The following is a 21847-nucleotide window of genomic DNA, read 5'->3' as shown; positions in this document are numbered from 1 at the left end:
GGCACTTAGAAAGCAATTCATGCACAGACGTTCAATCAGTTCAATAAAAATGAGAAATGCAGTGAATTATTCCTTCAGACGGTGTTTGATGTACTGCAGAAATCAATCATCACTTGAGTTCAAACATGATTATAAACACAAATACAGTTTGACATTCAGATCAGAGAACAATGTCTTTATTACTCACAGATAAAAGTCTCTCGTTTATTTAACCCTTGCACTGCCTAAAATAGAGTTCCTCCCAAAAAAAACCAATAACTCCAAAAAATCTCTCTTTGCTATATAATAACAACACATCTTATACACACTCTTCTCATCATCTTTTCTTCCAACAATCATCAACAATTTTTTTTGTTTTGGAGCTAATTGATCTGAACTCATACACCTCGTTTTTTGAGTGAAAAAGCATTATCTGTGAATAATTTTGTCAAAATGTACTCAAAAACTGATGTTCATAAGCTCTAATAATATAGCATAACACAAGAGTTATAAGCAGTTTTTTGTAGAACGGTCATTTTCGAGCAGATACAACACAAGTGTAACAAACTTTAAAAATGATCACATTTTTGGGGAAAATAACCAGAACACAAAACCCAAACACAACATGAGAACACTGCAAAAAAAAAAAAAAGCCTTATCTTACTTGGTATTTTTGTCTTGTTTCTAGACGAAATATCTATAAATTCTTAAATTAAGATGCATTACTAGACAAGCATAATGACGTAAGATATTTAGTCATGTTTCCAGGCCACAAAAAACTAAATTAAGTGCATTTTGCTTAAAAAAGTCAAATGTTCTGCAAGTGGAGTAAAGAAAATACTCTTGTTTTAAAAATATTTTACCCCACTGGCAGATCATTTTATTTATTATGAGCCAAATGCACTTAATTTAGATTTTTCCCCCATACAAACAAATCTAGCAAATGCATTTTAAATTAAGAATTTATAGATATTTTGACTAGAAACAAGAGAAAAAATACGAAGCAAGATAAGCCTTTTTGTGCAGTTTTCTTCCAGTTATTCCCGACTGAGCTTTATGGATGTCAAAAGAAAGACAGCAAAGCATTTCGCTCTTTATTCTTTCCTTATACTTAGATATTCTTTCTCTCATTCGGTTCTGTTTAAAAGCCTAAATGCTAAACGTGCTTGAACAGAACGGAGCTTGAACTCTGTTCACTGCTCAATAAACTCAATAATAATAAGATCAATAATCACTAATATAAATACTCAGAGCAGTGCACCCTTCACCCTGAGCTTTCAGAATACATGTGTCCCTGCAGCACAGAAGCAGTCATAAGCAGCACAGGTATATTTGTAGCAATACACAACAATACATTGTATGGGTCACAATTATACATTTATCTTTTATGACAAAAATCATTAGGATATTAAGTAAAGATCATGTTCTATGAAGATATTTTGTGAATTTCCTACCGTAAATATATCAAAACTTAATTTTTTATTAGTAATATGCATTGCTAAGAACTTCATTTGAACAACTTTAAAGATGATTTTCTCAATATTTAGATTTTTTTGCACCCTCAGATTCCAGATTATCAAATATTGTCCTCCTAACAAACCAGACATCAATGGAGAGATCATTTATTCAGCTTTCAGATTATCTCAATTTCAAAAAACTGACCCTCAAGACTGGTTTTGTGCTCCGGTGTCCCGGGCGTGGAGCTGTTGAAAGCAGCTGAAGCTGGAAGTGCATGTGTGTAGTGATCTGCGGTGGTTAGGAGATGCTGCAGGTGGAGGATTTGGGCGGCTGCTCCAGGATGGACTCTCGGCGCAGGTCGTTGGGCACCGTGCCGTTCGGACCCCACACGTTCAGCTCGCCGTAGATGCCCGTCTCGATCATCTCCTCCTGCCAGGGGATGGAGATGTTCCCCGACGCAAACTCATCGTAGAACGTCTTGTCATCATCCTCCAGACAGACCCCCTTCACTGTGGAGAAAGCGCCCACATCGTCCAGATTCTTAGCGTAGACCGTCTTGGAATCCGGTACAAAAGGAGGCGGCAGAATCCCTGCAGGACATCAGTGTGGCGTTAGTGCACTCACAAGACAAGATCTGATGGATCTGCACTAGTGTTCCGTAAGGATTTTTCTTTTATATAATACTGTAAAAACTCTGAAATATTATTATGATGTAAAACAGCTGTTTTCTGTGTGAATCTCTGTTAAAGTGTAATTTATTTCTGTGATGCACAGCTGTATTTTCAGCATCATTACTCCAGTCTTCAGTGTCACATGATCTTCAGAAATCAGTATAATATGATGATCTGCTGCTCAAGAAACATTTCTGATTATTATCAATGTTAGAAACACTTCACAATCAAAATATTTTTGTAAAAACTGATATACATTTTATTTTTCAACATACAAATATAAATATAAAAATAAAAAAAAACATCAAAAATTTAAAATAGAAATCTTTTGAAACATTAGAAATGTATTTGATGAATTGAATGTGTCCTTGATGAATAAAAGCATTAATGAATAAAAATGTAAATTTTTATTGAATGACAAATATCACAGTTTCCACAGAAATATTGTGCGGCACAACTGTGTTCAACATTGATAATAATCAGAAATGTTTCTTGAGCAGCAAATCATCATATTATTATGATTTCTGAAGATCATGTGACACTGAAGACTGGAGTAATGATGCTGAAAATACAGCTGCACATCACAGAAATAAATTATAGTTTAACAGAGATTCTCATAGAAGACAGCTGTTTTACATTAGAATAATATTTCACAATTTTTTCTTGTATTTTTGATCAAATAAATGCAGCCTTGCTGAGCAGAAGAGATTCAAAAGCATTTCAAACGATAGGTAAAGGTACAGTAAGTTAAATCCAGGATCTACTGATGCTGCTCACAGAGGAAGTGTGGTGTCTGCACTAAACTCTCATCATCCTCACACCTGCGTCCAGTTTCCTCCAGTTGATTTCGCTGAAGAAGGGATGCGTGCGCAGCTCATCACACGAGCCATTCTTGAAGCCCAGCCTCTTGTCCACCTCTTTAGCCAGCAGACCCTCACAGACAGACTTGGCTTTCTCACTGAAGGATTCTGGGTAGGTCACCGGGTCATTCAGGATCCGCTTCTTCACCTCTTTATTCTCCACCTGAGGAGCAAACAATCACGATGACAGAGCCAAGAACAACAGCTGCAGATATACCAGTGTTTGTAAGCACAACAACGGAGTAAAAAACAAACAAACAAATACAACTGAAGAACTGTCATTAGAATAGCCATTGACTTTCGTAGTATTTTTTATTTTTCTTTTTTTTTTTGCATAAGTATGGAAGCCCGTTTCTGCCACTGAATAAAAATAAAAAAGGTAATTGCGACTTTTTTATCTCACAAGTTGGACTTTTATTCTCGCAATTGCGTGATATAAGCTCGCAATTCTGACTTTTTTTCTCGCAATTGCATGATATAAGCTCGCAATTCTGACTTTTTTTCTCGCAATTGCATGATATAAGCTCGCAATTCTGACTTTCTCTCGCAATTGCATGATATAATAAGCTCGCAATTCTGACTTTCTCTCACAATTGCATGATATAAGCTCGCAATTCTGACTTTGTCTCGCAACTGCATGATATAAACTCGCAATTCTGACTTTGTCTCGCAATTGCATGATATAAACTCGCAATTCTGACTTTCTCTCGCAATTGCATGATATAAACTCGCAATTCTGACTTTCTCTCGCAATTGCATGATATAAGCTCGCAATTCTGACTTTTTTTCTCGCAATTGCATGATATAAGCTCGCAGTTCTGACTTTCTCTCTCAATTGCATGATATAAGCTCGCAGTTCTGACTTTGTCTCGCAATTGCATGATATAAGCTCGCAGTTCTGACTTTCTCTCGCAATTGCATGATATAAACTCGCAATTCTGACTTTCTCTCGCAATTGCATGATATAAGCTCGCAGTTCTGACTTTCTCTCGCAATTGCATGATATAAACTCGCAATTCTGACTTTCTCTCGCAATTGCATGATATAAGCTCGCAGTTCTGACTCTCTCTCTCAATTGCATGATATAAGCTCGCAATTCTGACTTTGTCTCGCAACTGCATGATATAAACTCGCAATTCTGACTTTGTCTCACAATTGCATGATATAAACTCGCAATTCTGACACATTTACAGAAGCGCCATTGATCAAACATCTCTTTATAGGGAGATCACATGATGCTCGCAACGCCAAGGTCATGGGTTCAATTCCCAATGAATGCATGAACTGATAACATGCATAACTTGAATGCATTGCACACAGAAGACGTTTTCCATTGCATCGCACTACTGTTCCACTGTTTTGCGCTCGACGGATGACTTTGACCATCTCTGCATCTCGTGCATTACACGCCGTTCTAAAAGTGCTACACTCGAGTTCAAATGAGTCATTAAGAACAAGGCCTTGCACTTTTTCTCATTCCAAGTAAAAGCACGTTCTGCGCGAGTCTCATCTGCTGAATGCATGAAAGTGATTCTACTAAAGGTCCTGTGGAGAACGAATGTTGAAGATCACCTTCTCTCCTCGAGTCCTGAAGGGTCCTTTGGCGGCGATGAACTCGTACAGCGTGACCCCGAGAGTAAAGTAATCTACTGAGTAATCATATTCTTCACCCTTGAGCAGCTCCGGGGCCATGAACCCTGAAAACACACACACACACACACACACACACACACACACACACACACACACACACACACACACACAGGTGAAAATGTTTATGAACGAACCTCGCAGCCTCAGCACTCATGAGCCAATATCATCCTGCTTTACAGTTTATAGGAGTGTATATGAGCATCAAGATATTCTTGATTCTGTGTGAGTTTTGATCGTGATCTTTTTTGAACGTGATGGAGGTTTTCACCTGGAGTTCCAGCGTAGCCTTTGGTTTTGAGCTGGTCATCTGCGAGCTCCACAGCCAAGCCGAGGTCAGAGATACGGACGTGACCTGAAAACACCAGCATGAGGTGTGTGAGACCGAAACAACTCTCAACACATCAGATGTGTGTGTACACTACCAGTCAACAGTTTCTGAACAGTTAGATTTTTAATGTTTTTTAAAGAAGTCTCTTCTGCTCATCAGGCCTGTGTTTATTTGATCCAAAACACAACAAAAGCAGTAATTTTGTGAAATATTTTTACTAGTTAAAGCATCTGTTTTCTATGTGAATGTGTTGTAATTTATTTCTGTGATGTGCAGCTGTATTTTCAGCATCATTACTCCAGTCTTCAGTGATCATAATAATATGATGATTTTTTTTATTTCTGATTATTATTATCAATTTTTAGTAGTGTTTGTTGATGAGAGGAGCACTTCAGCATGTTCACCTTCATTATCTAGCAGAACGTTTTCTGGCTTCAGGTCTCTGTAGATGATTCTCTTCTGGTGAAGATGCTCCAGTCCTTGAATGATCTGAGCAGCATAATAACACGCTCTGGCTTCAGAAAACCCTGGGTTATTCTCATCCACATTATAGATGTGGTACCTGCAAAAGAATGACACAGACTCTAAAATATTTACAGAAATTTGCGAAACAATTAAATTCAACTATAAAATAAAATATGAAACTGGCAATCACGGGGGAAGCAGAGCAGTGACATCATCAAAAGTGCAGTACATCACAGCCATCCAGGTCTACTGGGTCAAAGGTTAACATTAAAGTTTAACATTAGACCAGTAGGTGGCGCTGTTACAAAGCTACTGGCCCGAGCTCTTGGGCTCAACATCACAAGGTAAAGAACAGGCGTGATGCAAGCAATCGACCAGGAGATTTCATTGGGTTCAAAACACATGCTTTTGAATATTCAACATCTATGTGTTGTATTGTGTCAGAAAGGTTCCGAAGACTATTTGTGCCAAATTTGGTGAGGGTCGGATAAACTTAAATGGTGTTTAAGCTGAAAAACATCTGGATAGAATACAAGTAATAATAATATGGTCAATCTAAAGAATTGTGTGTATGTGACTGACCTCAGGTCTCCTCCGTTCATGATGGTCATCACCAGACACAGCTCTGTTTTGGTCTGGAAGGCGTAAGCCAGCGACACGATGAATCTACTGTGAACTCGAGCCAGGATCCGTTTCTCTACCATAGCACCCTGAGAACAGACAACACGAGTGTGACGGACGCTCTTCAGCTCGACACTCGAGTCCTGATGAACTAACGGGTCCAGACACACAAGAACATACAGAAGGAGACTAACGAGTCAGGTATGAAATCAAATAAGCAGATCAGTGGTCACATGATTCTTTCATGTTCATGTCGACTTTTCAATCAACTTGTTGTTGATATAATTTACAATGAAAGTTTGATTTGAAAAATTATGCATTTTCACTAGTGCTCTGACATTTGGAGTCTACTGTATATGAAGATATACATGCAGAAAGATCAAAACATTCATAATAGATTTTAAGAACCTCAGTATACTAACACAGACGTTCTCTTTATGTATGTGAACCAATGCACTACTGTAGTTTATTTTATGCATTATGACACAAGCACGATGCATTTCTCAGTTTTCTGTTTCGCAACTGATGCATAACAGAAGAATCACATCATTAATGATGCTTGAGCCACTGTTAATAATCTGTCAATGAATGATGTATTCATGCGTGTAACTATGAATGAGGTCATTATTAACATCTAATGAATCATCTGTGGACTCACGATCAGTACGGTCAGTATCATCTCCAGCGTTCTTCCTGTCTAGGATTTCCACAACAAATCTGTTCCATAATTAAATGTGTTGAAGTTGCATTTCATAATGAGCTGAAGGCCAAAGCGCTAAAGCTTCATCGGCTCTAATGCTTGCTTCTGCTCCACAGCGCTCTTCACTCACCTGACCGATGCTTACAGACGCTCAAACACGTACACATCTCAGCAATACTGATGAAGAATGAAGAGGAACACGATGCACTGCTGCACTCAATGAAAAGGCTTTCATCATTTATTCCAATGGAAATCAGTCAACAGTCCGAAACTGATACAAGCACAATCTAATTTTGAATGTTTGGTCATTTCTTAAGTTGTGATCTAAAACAGGATTGTTTTGTTGGAGTGAAGCGCTAGCAAAGCATATCACCTCGCAGTAAAGCCTTCACCTTCATCATCAATGTCACGTCTGAGCTGCTTAATCGCACAAAACCAACATGTCAATCAGGATCCACATCCTGTTATCTAAGCGTTACCATTCCTAGTCTTGAAATACATATCTATTACCCTGGACATTTCCAGAAAAAATGAGGAAAAGGTGTCATTTGTGACTTAAACCAAAACCGTTTGGTTTTGGGTTTACTTTTCGATGATCCAGTTGACTTTATTGGGTTCAAAACACATGCTTTTAAATTTCCAATATCTCTGTGATTTATTGTATCAGTAAGGTTCTAAAGACGATCTGCACCAAATTTGGTGAAGATCGGATAAAGTTTGTGAGAAGAGCAGCTCAAAAGGTTTTGCTCTAACCGGCCAAAGACACTCAAAAAAAACCTGAAACACCCCATCATATTTACCCATTTCAGGCCCAAAGCACCCGAGTGCCAATAGTAATTATCCCTAAACCTATTTCAACCCCATTAACTTTACATTTAAATTATTTGAACAGAAAACTAACATTTCATTCAATCAGTAGTAAGTCCTTTGGACTCCAATGGCACCTTTTCTCAAGAAAACCAAAGGCATCAAGCCGTTTTCATACCTCATAGCCTTTCCTCTTCTTCAGCCTCTTCTTGTTGAGCTTCTTGCAGGCGTACAGCTTCCCCGTGGCCTTCATCTGACAGGCGGACACTTCCCCGAATCCACCCTTTCCCAGAACACGGAAGTCCAGGAACCAGTCCTCGGCTACGGGCTGCATCTCCAGCCACTTCCACTGGAGGAAACGCTTAAAGTACATGGTCTCTAGATAGAAGGTGAAGGGGACCTCTTTGAGGAAGTCAAAAACGCTGGCCAGGATCTGCACGAACAGGTCATCCGCCGCCTCCTCGTGCCGCTCCTTCACCTTGGTGATGTCGTTCTCGGGTAAAAACGGGCAGAAGTGCTTGGCCGAAGGCTCCATGTAACGCTGGAGGATTTTGGCGGCTTTCTGAGCTCGGTCTTTATCCTCGGCGGTGTCATACGTCTCGATGTCCTTCCAGAGGCGACAAGGGCCTTTATACTCGTTGGTGGTTTCCAGAAACTCTTGAAACAGTCGCTTACCAATGGGTTGCTCCACGCAGATGCTCTTAAACTGCAGATCCAGAGTTTCTCTCAGACCTTCGCACACCGTGATGTGGGGCAGCTTGAGTTTGGCATGGTACTTCTTGTCTCGGTTGGCCGCCGGGTTAGCCGTGCCGTCGAAACTGCCACGGGCCGAGATGTACGCCGAGTTGGCCACCACCGTCGTCAGGCCGCCGATGTCCATGGCGAGGCGAGGGAACTGAACTGGGACTTTCGGAGTGAGAACGAGACGAGACTGGCAGCTGAAGGGTCACAGCGAGAGCATTGGAGCTCAGCACAGTGAGACTGGTCCTCACCGGAGAAGAAGTGTGGGATTAGATCATGAGATGCAGAGGAACGCATCCAGCACGACGTCTTGAGTCTGATGGCAAAGTGAACAATAAGCCCTGCAACAGACACACACTCAGACGGATCCACCTGACTCAACATCTTTCATAAGGCTTTATCCTCTAACTCCATAATACCTTCCTCAGGTTAACACCTCTGAGAACATCACTCACCACAATGACACTCCAAACATCCTAGAATTCAGAGTTCAGAATTACTTCATCAAATGGCTCAAGCACATCTGTGTCCCTGCAGCACAGAAGCAGTCATAAGTAGCACAGGTATATTTGTAGCAATAGACAACAATACATTGTATGCGTCAAAATAATGCATTTTTCTTTTATGCCAAAAATCATTAGGATATTAAGTAAAGATCATGCTCCATGAATGATATTTTGTAAATGTCCTACTGTAAATATATCAAAACTTAATTTTTGATTAGTAATATGCATTGCTAAGAACTTAATTTGAACAACTTTAAAGATGATTTTCTCAATATTTAGATTTTTTTGCTCCCTCAGATTCCAGATTTTCAAATATTGTCCTCCTAACAAACCAGACATCAATGGAGAGATTATTTATTCAGCTTTCAGATGATGTATAAATCTCAATTTAAAAAAATTGACCCTTATGACTGGTTTTGTGCTCCAGGGTCACGTTTAATGTTTAAAAACATGAGTAACCTAACACATACAGTATGAACTGCTCAATTGTTATTTTTCATTCAGGAGCTCATGCAGACACTCCACTGCAAATTGATTAACGTCACAAATATGAAAAATTATGCAGAATTAGCACTCCTGTTATTTGGCCAGAAACATACCTCAAAGATGTGATTGCCTTCTGACACATCAAGCAAGAAAAGCTGGATGAAGATGATCAACAGTGTTCTGATTGACAAAAGAGGCTCATACCCTGCAGGCAAACCACAGCAGGTCATCATCGTCTTCAGCTGGTCAAGACGGTTGGTATAAATGTCCTACAAGTTTCTTAGAGCTATAGACCAGCTTGACCACTCCAGGAACACTGTAATCTGCACTACTGCACTGTTCCATCACAGAGGATCAGAAAAATAAAGGTTCTGGAAAGAAACTCTGTGCCTTAAGAGGCCAGGTCACATTTACCATTGTTTGGCAATATTTCATGGGCAAAATCCAGGCATTTCAATAGGAATCCACACTACAGGAATCTTGCATAAGGGGCAAATGATTTTCATATGCATTTGCCATATTAACCAACAGAAAGCTTTCGCTAATGCCATTAATAATCGAGAAGAACAATAAAATGTGTGCAGGATTTGGTTTTATCCCCAATGAACTGATTGGAAGCTAAAAAGTCTCTATATAAAGATTTTTTTCATATCAAAGATTATATAGACACACAATTATCTTGCTTCGTTAAAGGATTATATAGACATTAAATGGAAATTAAATGCATTTATTTTTTTTGCATTTTAAGTTAACAAGTATGGTGTTGAATGAATGCAAAAAAAAAAAAATTATAAATAATAAAATGGTGCCTAAGAAAGAAAACCATCTTCCTTCTGAGTTTACTGAACATATATAACAGATAAGAGATCAAGTTCAGTGTTATTGCACATGAAAACACTGTTATTATTGGATTATACCAAACAAACATATAAATCATTCTCTCCGATTAACCTCCATACATGAAAACATCTCATAATGTTATTTCACATCACTCAGACACACAAAAAACCACCACACAAGCATATAAATCATTCTCTCCGTTTAATTTCTATACATGAATAAGAAAAGTATATTTCCTTAGTATTTGTTACATTGTACAAAAAAGGCTGTTTGGAATTGTTAATCTCATGTTCCTAACGTCTGCGATCGAAGAGCCGTCACAACAAACGTCCCAAAAAAGCTCCGATATCAAAAATAGCTGCCTATGAGAGCAAATCACAACAAAACGGTAGAAAAATTCAGCCTCGGCGAACAGTGCTAAACGTCCAGCGCAGGAGTTTCTTCAAAAGTAGCCCTGAAGTAAGAGCCAGCAGCACAAAGACGATCATTCAGGTTTATCTGCTCATAAGCTACTGAAGATAAGAGACTGAGCTGAAGAATTATGGGAAGCATTTGAGGGAATCCTTACAGCAGGATCACACTATGGAGTTTCAAACAAGAACTGGGGGAACAAAGGGAATCTGCATGTGATCCCAACGACGGGTTCTGGAGCTCAAACTCAGAATCAGCAGCTCCAGGCCAGTCCTAATCGTCCTCTTCATCATCAAAGTCCTCCTCGTCATCGTCGTCCTCCTCTTCCTCCATGTAGGAAGTGGGGGTCTCCACCCTGGAGTTGTTGGAGCTGGACGCACCGCGGTCACTGCATGCACACACAAACTCTCGTTATTCATTATCAGTTCCAATGTGGTCAAATGAAGTCAAACATTTAGATATCAAACACATGTGACCCTGCCTGTGAAAACCCAGCTAAAGTCTTTTTTTTTTTTGTGTGATTTACCATTTTCTACATAAAATCATCCTTCATAAAGATGTAGAACATTCTGTGAAAATATAACCTTTATCTCTTTAATACTAAGGCCATGTCAAAGATTGAAATCATAGTGAAACTACTGGTCGAAATTAATCTTTGATGCTTATCTAATAATTAGATTTTGAGACTTTAGTCTGGTCTTCACAGACAGGGTCTCATTTTCATTCTGTGTCTCTTTTTGCAAATCATTTAATTGCTGCTGAATACCGTGAACAAAAACCAGCCGCTACATAAAACTGGACTCGATTAAGAGCTGTTTGTGTGCGAAACAGAGCCGCGTTATTCTGGATAAACTGAGACTTTAGTTTTTTATAATGGAGGTTGTAGTTATCTCATAATTAATATAAGACAACTAAACAAAATCTCATGGAATTTATGAAGGGAATGATTCAATGACTCACTTAAGATTCACTCGTTTCAGTACTGGATGAATCAGTGTTTTGAATGAATCTCTTGAATGAATGATTCAAAGACAAATGGCTACATTTTACCAGCCCCTTTTTACCACCTAAAAAAAAATTGATAGGTGGAACTAAAATGACATTTTTTAACAAATATCCGATTCCTGACCTTAAGTATCTGATTCTGGAATTGATTTTCACTACTTACATGTCATCAAAACAATCCAGTTATTAAATTACGATGTTTTGAGCTCATGTGATACTCACGTGGCCACATGGGACAGCTCTCCGATCAGCTGGTTAATGGCACCCTGCGCCATTTCTACAATATCAGACAAACAAATCAGTTTTCACGAAGCTCAGCACACGTCGAATCACATTTCTGTTCCACTTTATACAACACAGCTGATTCAAAGCAGCTCCACGTGGTCGAGACACACACCTGTGACGTACGGCTGCAGGGCTTTGGGAACGAGGCTCTTGGCGATCTTTAGCTGCTCCGGGCTGCAGCGGCCCGACTCCAGACCGAACGCCAAGCCCATGCGCTTCAGCACCTCCACGTCATCGTGGATCTCAAACATGTTGTCGAAGTTAAAGAGATACTCAAACCTGTGGAGACAGAAGCGCAGCGTCAGACGGGAAGAGCAGAGCAGAGCGAGCCGAACACACGGCACGCGCTCACTTGTCGTTGGAGATGCTGCAGTCGATGACGGTTCTCTTGCTGGTGTTGACGATGATGAAGGGCAGGTGGATGACTGTGTTTGGAGCTGGAGCTCTCTTGCTCTGCTGCTCCGCCTGACGATTGCGCTGCACCAGGTTCTTAAAGGCGATTTGCTGCAAATCACGAGAAATCAGACTTACAGGAATCATCAGTTCATGTGAGCCATGCAGTCACAGCAGGAAAAACTAAAACATTTCCAATTATAGTTACCAATTCAGTTATTTGGACAAAATCAAGAGATTTGCCTTGATTTAAAATAAATAAATAATTTATTTTCCGATTCATTTATTTGGACAAAATTAAGAGATTTGCCTTGATTTAAAATAAATAAATAAATAATTTATTTTCCGATTCATTTATTTGGACAAAATTAAGAGATTTGCCTTGATTTAAAATAAATAAATAAATAAATTATTTATTTTCCGATTCATTTATTTGGGCAAAAATCAAGAGATTTGCCTTGATTTAAAATAAATAAATAAATAAGATTCATATATTCCGACAAAATTAATAGAACAAAATTAATAAATTAAAATAAATAAAAAAAAAATAAATAAATAATTTATTTTTAAAACTAAAAAAATAAATAAAAATAAAACACTAACTCAATCAAAGAAATATGCATATGCAGGGTTTTTCCTGCTTTGAAACTTTTTTGTCCTGCCAAAGCCTTTTTTTGATCAGTTAATGTGATTTAAGCGTGATGTATAGACTGCTGTGTGTGTCACCCGAGGGTCTTCAAACTAATCGCGGTCTTCTCGCTCAGACGTACTACTATAAATCAACAGCCATGATGGGTGAAGGTCAGGAGACTTTGTTTCATGAGGTGCATTCAGACATTTTTCCCCTGATCTGATCTATTTCTCCTCTAATTCATTTTGTAAATAGCAGCTGTTATAAAAACTTGATGGATTTATTCAAACATAAATTAAATATTGAAGAACAGCAAAAATGATAACGGATATATTACATGGTGCATGCAATGCAACTGACGTGCAAAAACAACTTTGATTTTTTCTTTCATTGTACACACTGTCTATATGAGTGACAGGAAGTGATGCGATGTACCTGCAGTATGAGCTCCTGCAGCTGCGACTGCTTGTGTTTGATTCTCTCCAGCCGTCTCTGCCTCTCGGCCCAGGACAGAAGACAGGTTCACATGCGTTCATCAACACAGAACCCCACACAGAATGCGCTTTTGTGTTGATAAAGATGTGACGCAGGCAGTGGAATAGGAAACACATGCAAGAAGATGGGAGTTGAACTTGTTTTAACTTGAGCGCTGTGTGTTCAGAAATCTGTTTCATGCATGAGACGCTGCAAACGCATCAAACATGTCCATGTTTACACAGAAAAACAATGGAAAAGCAGCGCAGGCGAATAAAAAACCTGTAAAGGACTACTACTGTATGTCTGATATTTCATGTTTGCATCATACAGACAGGCTTAAAGCTGCTCTTGTTTTTACAGAACATTTATAATTAATAATAAAGCATTGATGCCAGTCATTTAAACATACAAAACAACACAAAGTGAAAATAACATGGTATTTCTGGGTTATGGAACTACAGTTACCATGATGAACATACAATACTAACATTAACTGTTAATGAAACGTGGAAACTGCTTCTGAACAGAATTAATATCATCACTTTTCTGAAGTGAGAGACGTCTTTTATTTCATAACAAGTTACGAAAATAGCAACAGAATAATGTCCCTGAAAAACTGAATCGTTTGTCTCAGGCACTCTTATTTAAACTGCGTCTGACAGAAGGGTCAACAGCTTTCATGCATGTTTTTTGTTGTTGACGTCGTTTCTTTGGTCAGTTGAGAAACACTGATGTGTAAGACAAGTTTGCACAAGACGCAGTTCATTCATCTGTGATTGGTTTAATCATGTGTGCCGCACTTGGAGCAGAATTCTCTTTAACTAGAGGGTAAATAAAGAAAGTTACCTGAATCATGCTGTAGTTACATTTTCAAGTTGACTAGTTAAGTTTTTAAATCGAGAATCGGTCAAACATTCTAAAAAAAAAAAAACCCCTGAGATGTAGATTCTTGTCGTATAGCCCAGCCCTTCAGGACTCACTGACCTCCAGATCCTGACACTCCTGCGCAGAGTTGGTGGGGAACCCAATCCATTTGATCTCCTTTTTGTCTTTGGAGATGATGTTCATAGCCATCAGGACGTTCAGAGCATCGTAGACCCGTCGCCGGATGTTCTTCTGGTCGTACACGTGCTGAAGGAGGAAGCACACAAGCGTTTTAATAATAACCCAAATATGAATTCATAGCCATTTCTGTATCAAGCTATTCTACTGTTATAATCATGTATTTGTCTGTGTGCATAGAGCTCTGCGTGAGAATAGAGACGTTACAAAAATACATTTTATTCTGAAGCTGTACATCCTATTTTAACATTAGACAAAATCTGTGTCCCTGCAGCACAGAAGCAGTCATCAGTAGCACTGGTATATTTGTAGAAATAGACAACAATACATTGTATGGGTCACAATTATACATTACTCTTTTATGACAAAAATCATTAGGATATTAAGATCATGCTCCATGAAGATGATAATGAGACTCCAATGTTTCAGGAGCTAGGACACATATTTGAGTAACTGTTTTATTTCCTATTTGATAGGTTTATGTAAATGCTTTATTTTTTAAGATTCCTTTTTTTTTTTTGTGATTCCTGTCACAGCTATGCAAAGATATGATTTCAAGAACAGTATCATAACAATTAAACTATTTCTTGTATTTCTTGTTCTTTAACCTCAGAATGATCTCAGAGTAAAACGAGGTGATCTTCAAAATTAAATTATTATAATCTTAATTCAATTGATGAATGATTCTGAAAGTCTGACAGTAATCAGTGTTGAGTTCAACTGTAAGATTAAACACTGTCTGCTTTACATGTTTCAGTAACAGTTATAACAGAAGTAATAAAATGCAATCAGTTACATTATTTTAATAAAGCAATTGAAATGGTTACACTACTTATACTTTATGTTTTAAATACAGTAACTTCCAAAGCATCCTTCCCAACACTGCTGATAAAGTCTATCTTCTGGCCTCAAAACCTCGAGACCTGGAGAGTGATTTCTCACAGAAGCCCAAGCCAGTGCGTGACAGGAAGTCTGACAGGAAGTGAGCGTGAGGTTAGGGTTAGGGACCGACCGCATCGTTCGGGGAGATGTTGTTGTCTCCGGAGCTCAACTCGGCCACCAGCTCTTCTGCCACTTCGTTGTAGGACGTCACCACTTTCTTCTGCACCTTCTCACACACCTTCATGGAGAAATGCCGCAAGCCCTTGCCGTTCTTATCGCCCTTCCTGCTGCGCCTGCCAGAACAAAACGATTCATCTCAGAGCCTGAATGATGTCACTTCCTGTGTGCACATTCCATCTGCTTTAATAAGAGGGTAACCATGCATAACCCTGTTTGAGTGATGCACGAAGTACGAAATGCTGCAAAACAAGCTTCAGTATGTAAAATAAATACTAGTGCTGACAAACAATTAATCGCATCCAAAATAAAGGTTTTTGTTCAAATTATGTGTGTGTGTGTATATTTATTATGTATATATAGTCCATTGATTAATTAAATATATATATATATATATTGTAATTCATTCAAAACCTGTATTAAGAAATGAAATGCTGCTGTGTGTTGCTCGGAGACAAAATTTAAATACACAATTTATGAATTTCTGAAAAAAAAAAAAATAATTCATAAGGTTATTTTAAGAATAAATTTGAATAAATTAAGTTGTTATGCATCGAATTCAAAGTAGTTTTTAAGCATTCAACACGCTAAAACAGAATTTTGTAACAATAAAATGTTTCATAGGGCCCTAAACGTGTTTTTTTTTATTTTTTTTACTTTTATTAAATTGATGTGAAATTGTATAATTTGCATCATTTTAATTGATTAGACATGCTTTATCAACAAAATGTAATTTAACCAATAAAAAGGAGTCCAGAAAATAAAAACAGAAAAAAGCAAAATCCAAAAAAATTAACACAGAAAAAACTGAATTTGGGGGAAAAATAAACAAAAAACGGATTTCATCGGCGCGTCGAAAAATATGAAAATATATTAATTCAGTAACAAATGAAAGAGAACATCCAAAAGACACTGTTTAGTGTTTCTTCAATAGCACTATATGTATTTGTGTCAATAGATTTCAATTAAAATTAATGTTTTTAAAATCTTTTTTTTTTTTGAGCCATAAATCTCTACTTCAGAAGCACTTACACACACCAAACTTTACATTTCTATTCCTATAGTATATATCCTGAAGGTTTTTACAGAGGGATTTGTTCATATATAATTTACTTGATTATATACAACACGTTATTCCCTGAAGTTTTTTCTGAATTATGACGTGACAAAAATGAGATTCCTCTGTAAAAACATTTTACTCTAATGTGTCAAATAAAATCAGAATTTTGAAACGGACTTCATCCAGTGTGAAATTTATGCAAATTAGCGCAGATTTCATTAAACAATGCCTCATTTGCATATTTAAACCTAACATTTTAGAAACTCGCAATACAAAAAAAAGTTCCCAATAATCAATCTAATCAATCAACTGGGTGAGAAACACGATAACTAATAGTTTTTTTTTTTTTAATATCTTATTCATCTGCAGTGTCTCGCATTAAATGCTTATTAATACACTTTCACAAAGACTGCAGCACTTCTCACACAATATTTTGTTTATGGGATCATGAGATCTCTATTTGAGACAACAATAAACAGTGCTTCTTAATTCATCCAGCCTCGTGCAGCTTAACTAACCCGGTGGACCAGGGAGAGGACTCTTGTGTCTGGACGTGTGTGGACGGTGTGTGAGGGCTGGTCAACAGCAGGCCGGCGGGAACGCTGCTCCTCTGAGGAGTGCTGATCACCTGCAGGGACAGACACACTCATCATCATCATCCTCACTGTGATCCAACACAAACAAGCACATCAAAACCCTTGAATTCATGACCGATAACGACCGGGGAGTAAGATCCACACAAGTTTCTTTGAAAGAGATTTGCTTTACACGCTCATTTGAGGTTACTTTAAGGTATTTTTAAACATTTTTATTATCCTGTGTGTCCAAAACCATAATTTTGTTAACATCTTGTTGCAACATTTTACAAAAATCAATATTGAACATATTTGGTCATAATCCTATGTTATAAAAGATAGTGTTATGCAGGCTTTTAAAGACAATATTGGCTGCTGCTGAGCTAAAATGCTCTCTCTTCACTATTCCTGCATCTCTGACCTCAAATGCATAAAATATTACCCTTTTTAGACAGTTTTCGAAGTAGGGGCCAGTTGCATAAACTGTGTTAAGTCTGTGTCTTTAGAACTAGTTTGACTAACTAGCAGCTGCCAAGAGTTATCAGTCTTACTCTTCCATTACAAACAAGACCAATCTACCTTTACATAACTTAATTTAAAAACTTAGATCGGTCTTATTAGATGACTAACTTTTTAAGACTAGTCTAAACGGTTTATGCAACCGGCCCCAGTTCTTATTAACCCTTGCAAGACCCCCCACATCACCAAAACACTTTCTCACTGAATCTGAGCAAATCTCACAGCTGCCATATTTCATCTCAAAAAAGTGTGCTGTCACTGAAAGGTGAGGGGTTTGCATCTGTGCTAAGAGGATGAGGAGGAGTGTAATCCTGCTGACTCCAGCGCTCTGCGATCCGCTTACAGACTCTCCCGGGTCACCTCACACAATGTTAATGGAGGGCTTATCGCCATGGAGACGGTGGGAGGGGTCTGTGTGTGGTCACGTGACTCGTTAGTGTTGATTGAAGGATCTTACCATGTGTGGCAGCATGTTAGCGCCGGCAGCGGTGAGGGTTTTGGGCAGAATCTGTTTGACCGCAGAGACAGACGCCGGATGAACCGTCAGGAAGGACAGAACACCTGCAGCTGCACACACACACACCCCTCATTAATATTCATGAGTCCTGTGTGTTTCATCACAGCGACCCCCTGTGGAATAACTCCTAAATCATCCTCAGCTGACTACAACAAGATGATGTTTTGTTACAGTAAAGCAGCTACAATAAAAACACTTTAAACACAAAAACAAGCTTAAAGTGCTTATATTCATTTAAAAAAAAAAAAAAAAAACAAGAATAGAAGTAATTGGAGGTGATCTAAGAAAATGAATTCATCCCTTACCAGTTAAACTACACTACCAAGAGTTTAGGCTCAGTAAGATTATTAATGTTTGTTAAAGAAGCCTCTTCTGCTCACTGAAGCTGCATTTATTTGATCAAAAATACAGTAAAATAGTGAAATATTATTACGATGTAAAACAGCTGTTTTCTTTGTGAATCTCTGTTAATCTGTAATTTATTTCTGTGATGCGCAGCTGTATTTTCAGCATCATTACTCCAGTCTTCAGTGTCACATGATCTTCAGAAATCATTCTAATATGATGATTTGCTGCTCAAGAAACATTCCTGATTATTATCAATGTTGAAAACATTAATATTTTTGTGGAAACTGTGATGCATTTTATTTTTCAGGATTCACAGATGAACAGAAAGTTTAAAAGAACAGCATTTATTAGAAACAGAAATCTTTTGTAACATTATAAATGTCTTCACTGTCACTTTTGATCAGTTTAATGTGTCACTGATGAATAAAAGTTTTAAAACATCTTACTGACCGCAAGCTCGTGAGTTGTGATGTACTTGAAACAGGAAGCACTGGATGAAACTAGTCTCATGTTCACAGGAATAATGATTTATGTAATGATAAGATCACAAAGCTTCATGGTTATATTCTTCAGAGTAATTCTTATTGATAAGACTCTCACGCACTGAAGCGACGGATGGTCAGTGTGTACTCACGTTTCCCTGGACTCATGTTCTGGTTGACAAACAGCTTTATCTCTCCGCTGGTTTCCTTGAGTCCAGCCTGAAGATCAGAGACAATCATGAGCACATGACTCTCCTCCAAGGCTAATTTGAGATTATAATGATCAAGCATGCTGGAATCAACATGAGTTAATTCTGTGCTGGTTGTGTCTAGTCATCTCTGGTGTAACCATAGAAACCATCTAAACTTCAGAAAAAATCTAAAACTTCAGCGAGATCTAATGAGGAAATAAATGTGCAAGTCTTGCAGCTCTGATAATGACGTAATCATTAATAACAGCTGTTCAAGTTAAAATATTTATAAACTTTAATACGTGACCTAGATTATTTGTTCTAGTTTAACATTCAACAGATAATTATCGTCTTGGCAACTAGCAAAGATAAAACGTTTTTATATTTCATTTCAAGCAACAGAAGTGTTTTTAATGGCTTTCTGTTATATATATAATATAATAACCCTGCAATAAACACACGTTTGAGTGTGTAATCTTGTAACGTGTGTGTGATTCTCACATCTTGCGCCATGATGTCTGTGCGGTGACCCGAGCGTGTGGTCAGTCTTTGGTCTGTGGCTGCAGTTCAGCTGAAAACACAAATATTACATCAAACAATCTGCACGGCAACAACAACATGGCATCAAAACACTCTCATCTGAATATGAATCAAGATGATATTTTAGTAATTGTGTCCCTGCAGCACAGAAGCAGTCATCAGCAGCACAGGTGTATTTGTAGCAATAGACAACAATACATTGTATGAGTCACAATTATACATTTCTCTTTATGACAAAAATCATGAGGATATTAAGTAAAGATCATGTTCAATGAAGATATTTCATAAATGTCCTGCTGTAAATATATCAAAACTTAATTTTTGATTAGTAATATGCATTACGAAGGACTTCATTTGAACAACTTTAAAGGTGATTTTCTCAATATTTAGATTTTTTTGCTCCCTCAGATTCCAGATTTTCAAATATATTTTCAATATACCTCCTAACAAACCACACATCAATGGAGAGATCATTTTTCAGCTTTCAGATGATGTAGAAATCTCAAATTAGAAAAATTGACACTTAAGACTGGTTTTCTGATCTTGGGTCACACATAGTTCATAATTTAGTATATAGTCTCAATATATATGCAATCCACCTCATGAAGTTAAATGTTCTTCCCATTGTGAAATATAAATATATGCAATGACTTATATTTATTTGTTACCACCATACACCTTATTCTATTATATCTATAGCATACATGCAATTTATTTTATTTATTTATTTTACAATATGTTTTATTTATATATATACTGCACATGTGTGCATTAAGTGACGTGACGTAACATTCAGCCAAGTATGGTGACCCATACTCAGAATTCGTGCTCTGCATTTAACCCATCCGAAGTGCACACACACAGAGCAGTGAACACACACACACTGTGAACACACACCCGGAGCAGTGGGCAGCCATTTTTATGCTGCGGCGCCCGGGGAGCAGTTTGGGGTTCGATGCCTTGCTCAAGGACACCTCAGTCGTGGTATTGAAGGTGGAGAGAGAACTGTACATGCACTCCCCCCACCCACAATTCCTGCCAGCCCGAGACTCAAACTCACAACCCTTCGATTGGGAGTCCGACTCTCTAACCATTAGGCCACGACTTCCCCCCAACTGGCTCTTCTGAGTTCTGAATGACAGTGGCAATGTTTTGTCAACAATTATGGCACAATATTTGAAAGAAATACACTTTTCATGAGAATGTAGCTTGTCACTGCACTTTCTGAAGCGACTTTCCATCCGGCTGACGTCATCAATCCCCCTTCAGTCCTCACATGACGTCATCAATCCCTCTTCATATTTGGCAAACACATTCAGACGGAGACGGAATCCAGTGTAATGCATTTATTTTTCACCTTCCAATTAATTCCCAACCAATATAATCGTTATTTTCTCGCTAAAACGTGTTTTACTCAGACATTCGTCGCATTTGAGCAGTAAAATGGCTTTGTGGTTTTATAAACAGGTCGAATGAAACTCTAAAAACAGAGACGAATGCCTTTAACCAAAGATGAGATGTTACAAACACAGCCAGCTGATGAACTGTACAATCACACGCAAACACATCAGAAATGACCTACATACTCGAAATATAAACTACCCAACCATGCAAGCTCGCACACAGTCGGATATGACGTTATATAACGCATGTTTAATAACTTAATAAACACGGGATTGAGTTTAAGATGAATAGTGATCAGCTCTGAGTGAATAGCGCGCGTATTATAAACGTAAACAAACAGAAGTCGCTATTCTCTGGTTTGTTTTAGTGTTCAGATGAACGGACGACGCTTCTGTCTGTGCGAAACATCCTCGCGTCGCGCTGTGGACGCGTCGTTCGCTCCTCACTGGATAACTAACGTTATATATCGCGTTAGCTCGACGCGGCTACAGCTAAGCTAACCGAACCTAGCGCGCTAACGCTTCCCACACGACACACAAACTTCATTAACACACGCCGATCGTCGCCCTTTCTCTTACCGTCACCAGCCCGCTCACAGCTGCGTCATATCGTGCCGATGTGTACAGTTAGATGGACGAAATCTGTATTTATCGCGCCAGAATCGGAGCGTCCGCGCGAGTCGCTTCAGCCGCTTCACACAGCAGTCAAACTGAGCTTGGCGGTGTCCCGTGAGGACGCGCGCTGATTGGATACGCGCGGCGTGACGTCAGCGC

General features: G+C 38.4%; 2 protein-coding genes across 4 annotated transcripts; both read right to left on the bottom strand.

Annotated features, from left to right (window-relative positions):
• Positions 1-343: 343 nt before the first annotated feature.
• LOC109081031 (rhodopsin kinase GRK1) lies at positions 344-8756 on the bottom strand. Its single transcript, XM_042717035.1, has 7 exons — positions 7721-8756; positions 5997-6124; positions 5354-5511; positions 4890-4973; positions 4541-4665; positions 2930-3131; positions 344-2027 (listed from the first exon to the last, which is right to left on the bottom strand). Exons 1-7 carry the CDS (start codon positions 8420-8422, stop codon positions 1735-1737), a joined length of 1692 nt encoding a protein of 563 aa, XP_042572969.1. The 5' UTR covers positions 8423-8756; the 3' UTR covers positions 344-1734.
• Positions 8757-10299: 1543 nt separating this feature from the next.
• Positions 10300-21802, bottom strand: LOC109087138 (transcription factor Dp-1-like). 3 transcript variants are annotated; one of them, XM_042717033.1, is made up of 12 exons: positions 21653-21802; positions 19632-19701; positions 19092-19158; positions 18050-18153; positions 17017-17126; positions 15392-15554; positions 14302-14448; positions 13276-13344; positions 12169-12320; positions 11929-12095; positions 11754-11808; positions 10300-10914 (listed from the first exon to the last, which is right to left on the bottom strand). In XM_042717033.1, exons 2-12 carry the CDS (start codon positions 19641-19643, stop codon positions 10800-10802), a joined length of 1161 nt encoding a protein of 386 aa, XP_042572967.1. In that variant the 5' UTR covers positions 19644-19701; positions 21653-21802; the 3' UTR covers positions 10300-10799. The 3 variants fall into 3 exon arrangements, with proteins under 3 accessions (XP_042572967.1, XP_042572966.1, XP_042572968.1); XM_042717032.1 differs by having other exon boundaries at positions 18050-18159; positions 21653-21801; XM_042717034.1 differs by lacking the exons at positions 19092-19158; positions 19632-19701; positions 21653-21802 and adding an exon at positions 18908-19063 and having other exon boundaries at positions 18050-18159.
• Positions 21803-21847: the final 45 nt, after the last annotated feature.

The sequence above is a fragment of the Cyprinus carpio genome, chromosome B1 (assembly GCF_018340385.1).
Source record: "Cyprinus carpio isolate SPL01 chromosome B1, ASM1834038v1, whole genome shotgun sequence".
NCBI lineage: Eukaryota > Metazoa > Chordata > Actinopteri > Cypriniformes > Cyprinidae > Cyprinus > Cyprinus carpio.
This window is presented reverse-complemented; position numbering and strand designations above follow the sequence as displayed.

Bases quoted from the DNA above. Each gene is read 5' to 3' on its own strand.
- LOC109081031 (XM_042717035.1), bottom strand. From the start codon at position 8,422: ATGGACATCGGCGGCCTGACGACGGTGGTGGCCAACTCGGCGTACATC. The intron at 4,666-4,889 runs GTGAAAACCTCC...GTGTGTTTTCAG, and splicing joins AGGCTACGCTGGAACTCCAG to GGTTCATGGCCCCGGAGCTG. The intron at 2,028-2,929 runs GTGTGAGGATGA...GATGTCCTGCAG, and splicing joins CTGGAGGAAACTGGACGCAG to GGATTCTGCCGCCTCCTTTT.
- LOC109087138 (XM_042717032.1), bottom strand. The intron at 15,555-17,016 runs GTTAGTTAAGCT...TTGTTCTGGCAG, and splicing joins TCCTCTCCCTGGTCCACCGG to GCGCAGCAGGAAGGGCGATA. The intron at 12,096-12,168 runs GTGAGCGCGTGC...CTGTCTCCACAG, and splicing joins TGCAGCATCTCCAACGACAA to GTTTGAGTATCTCTTTAACT.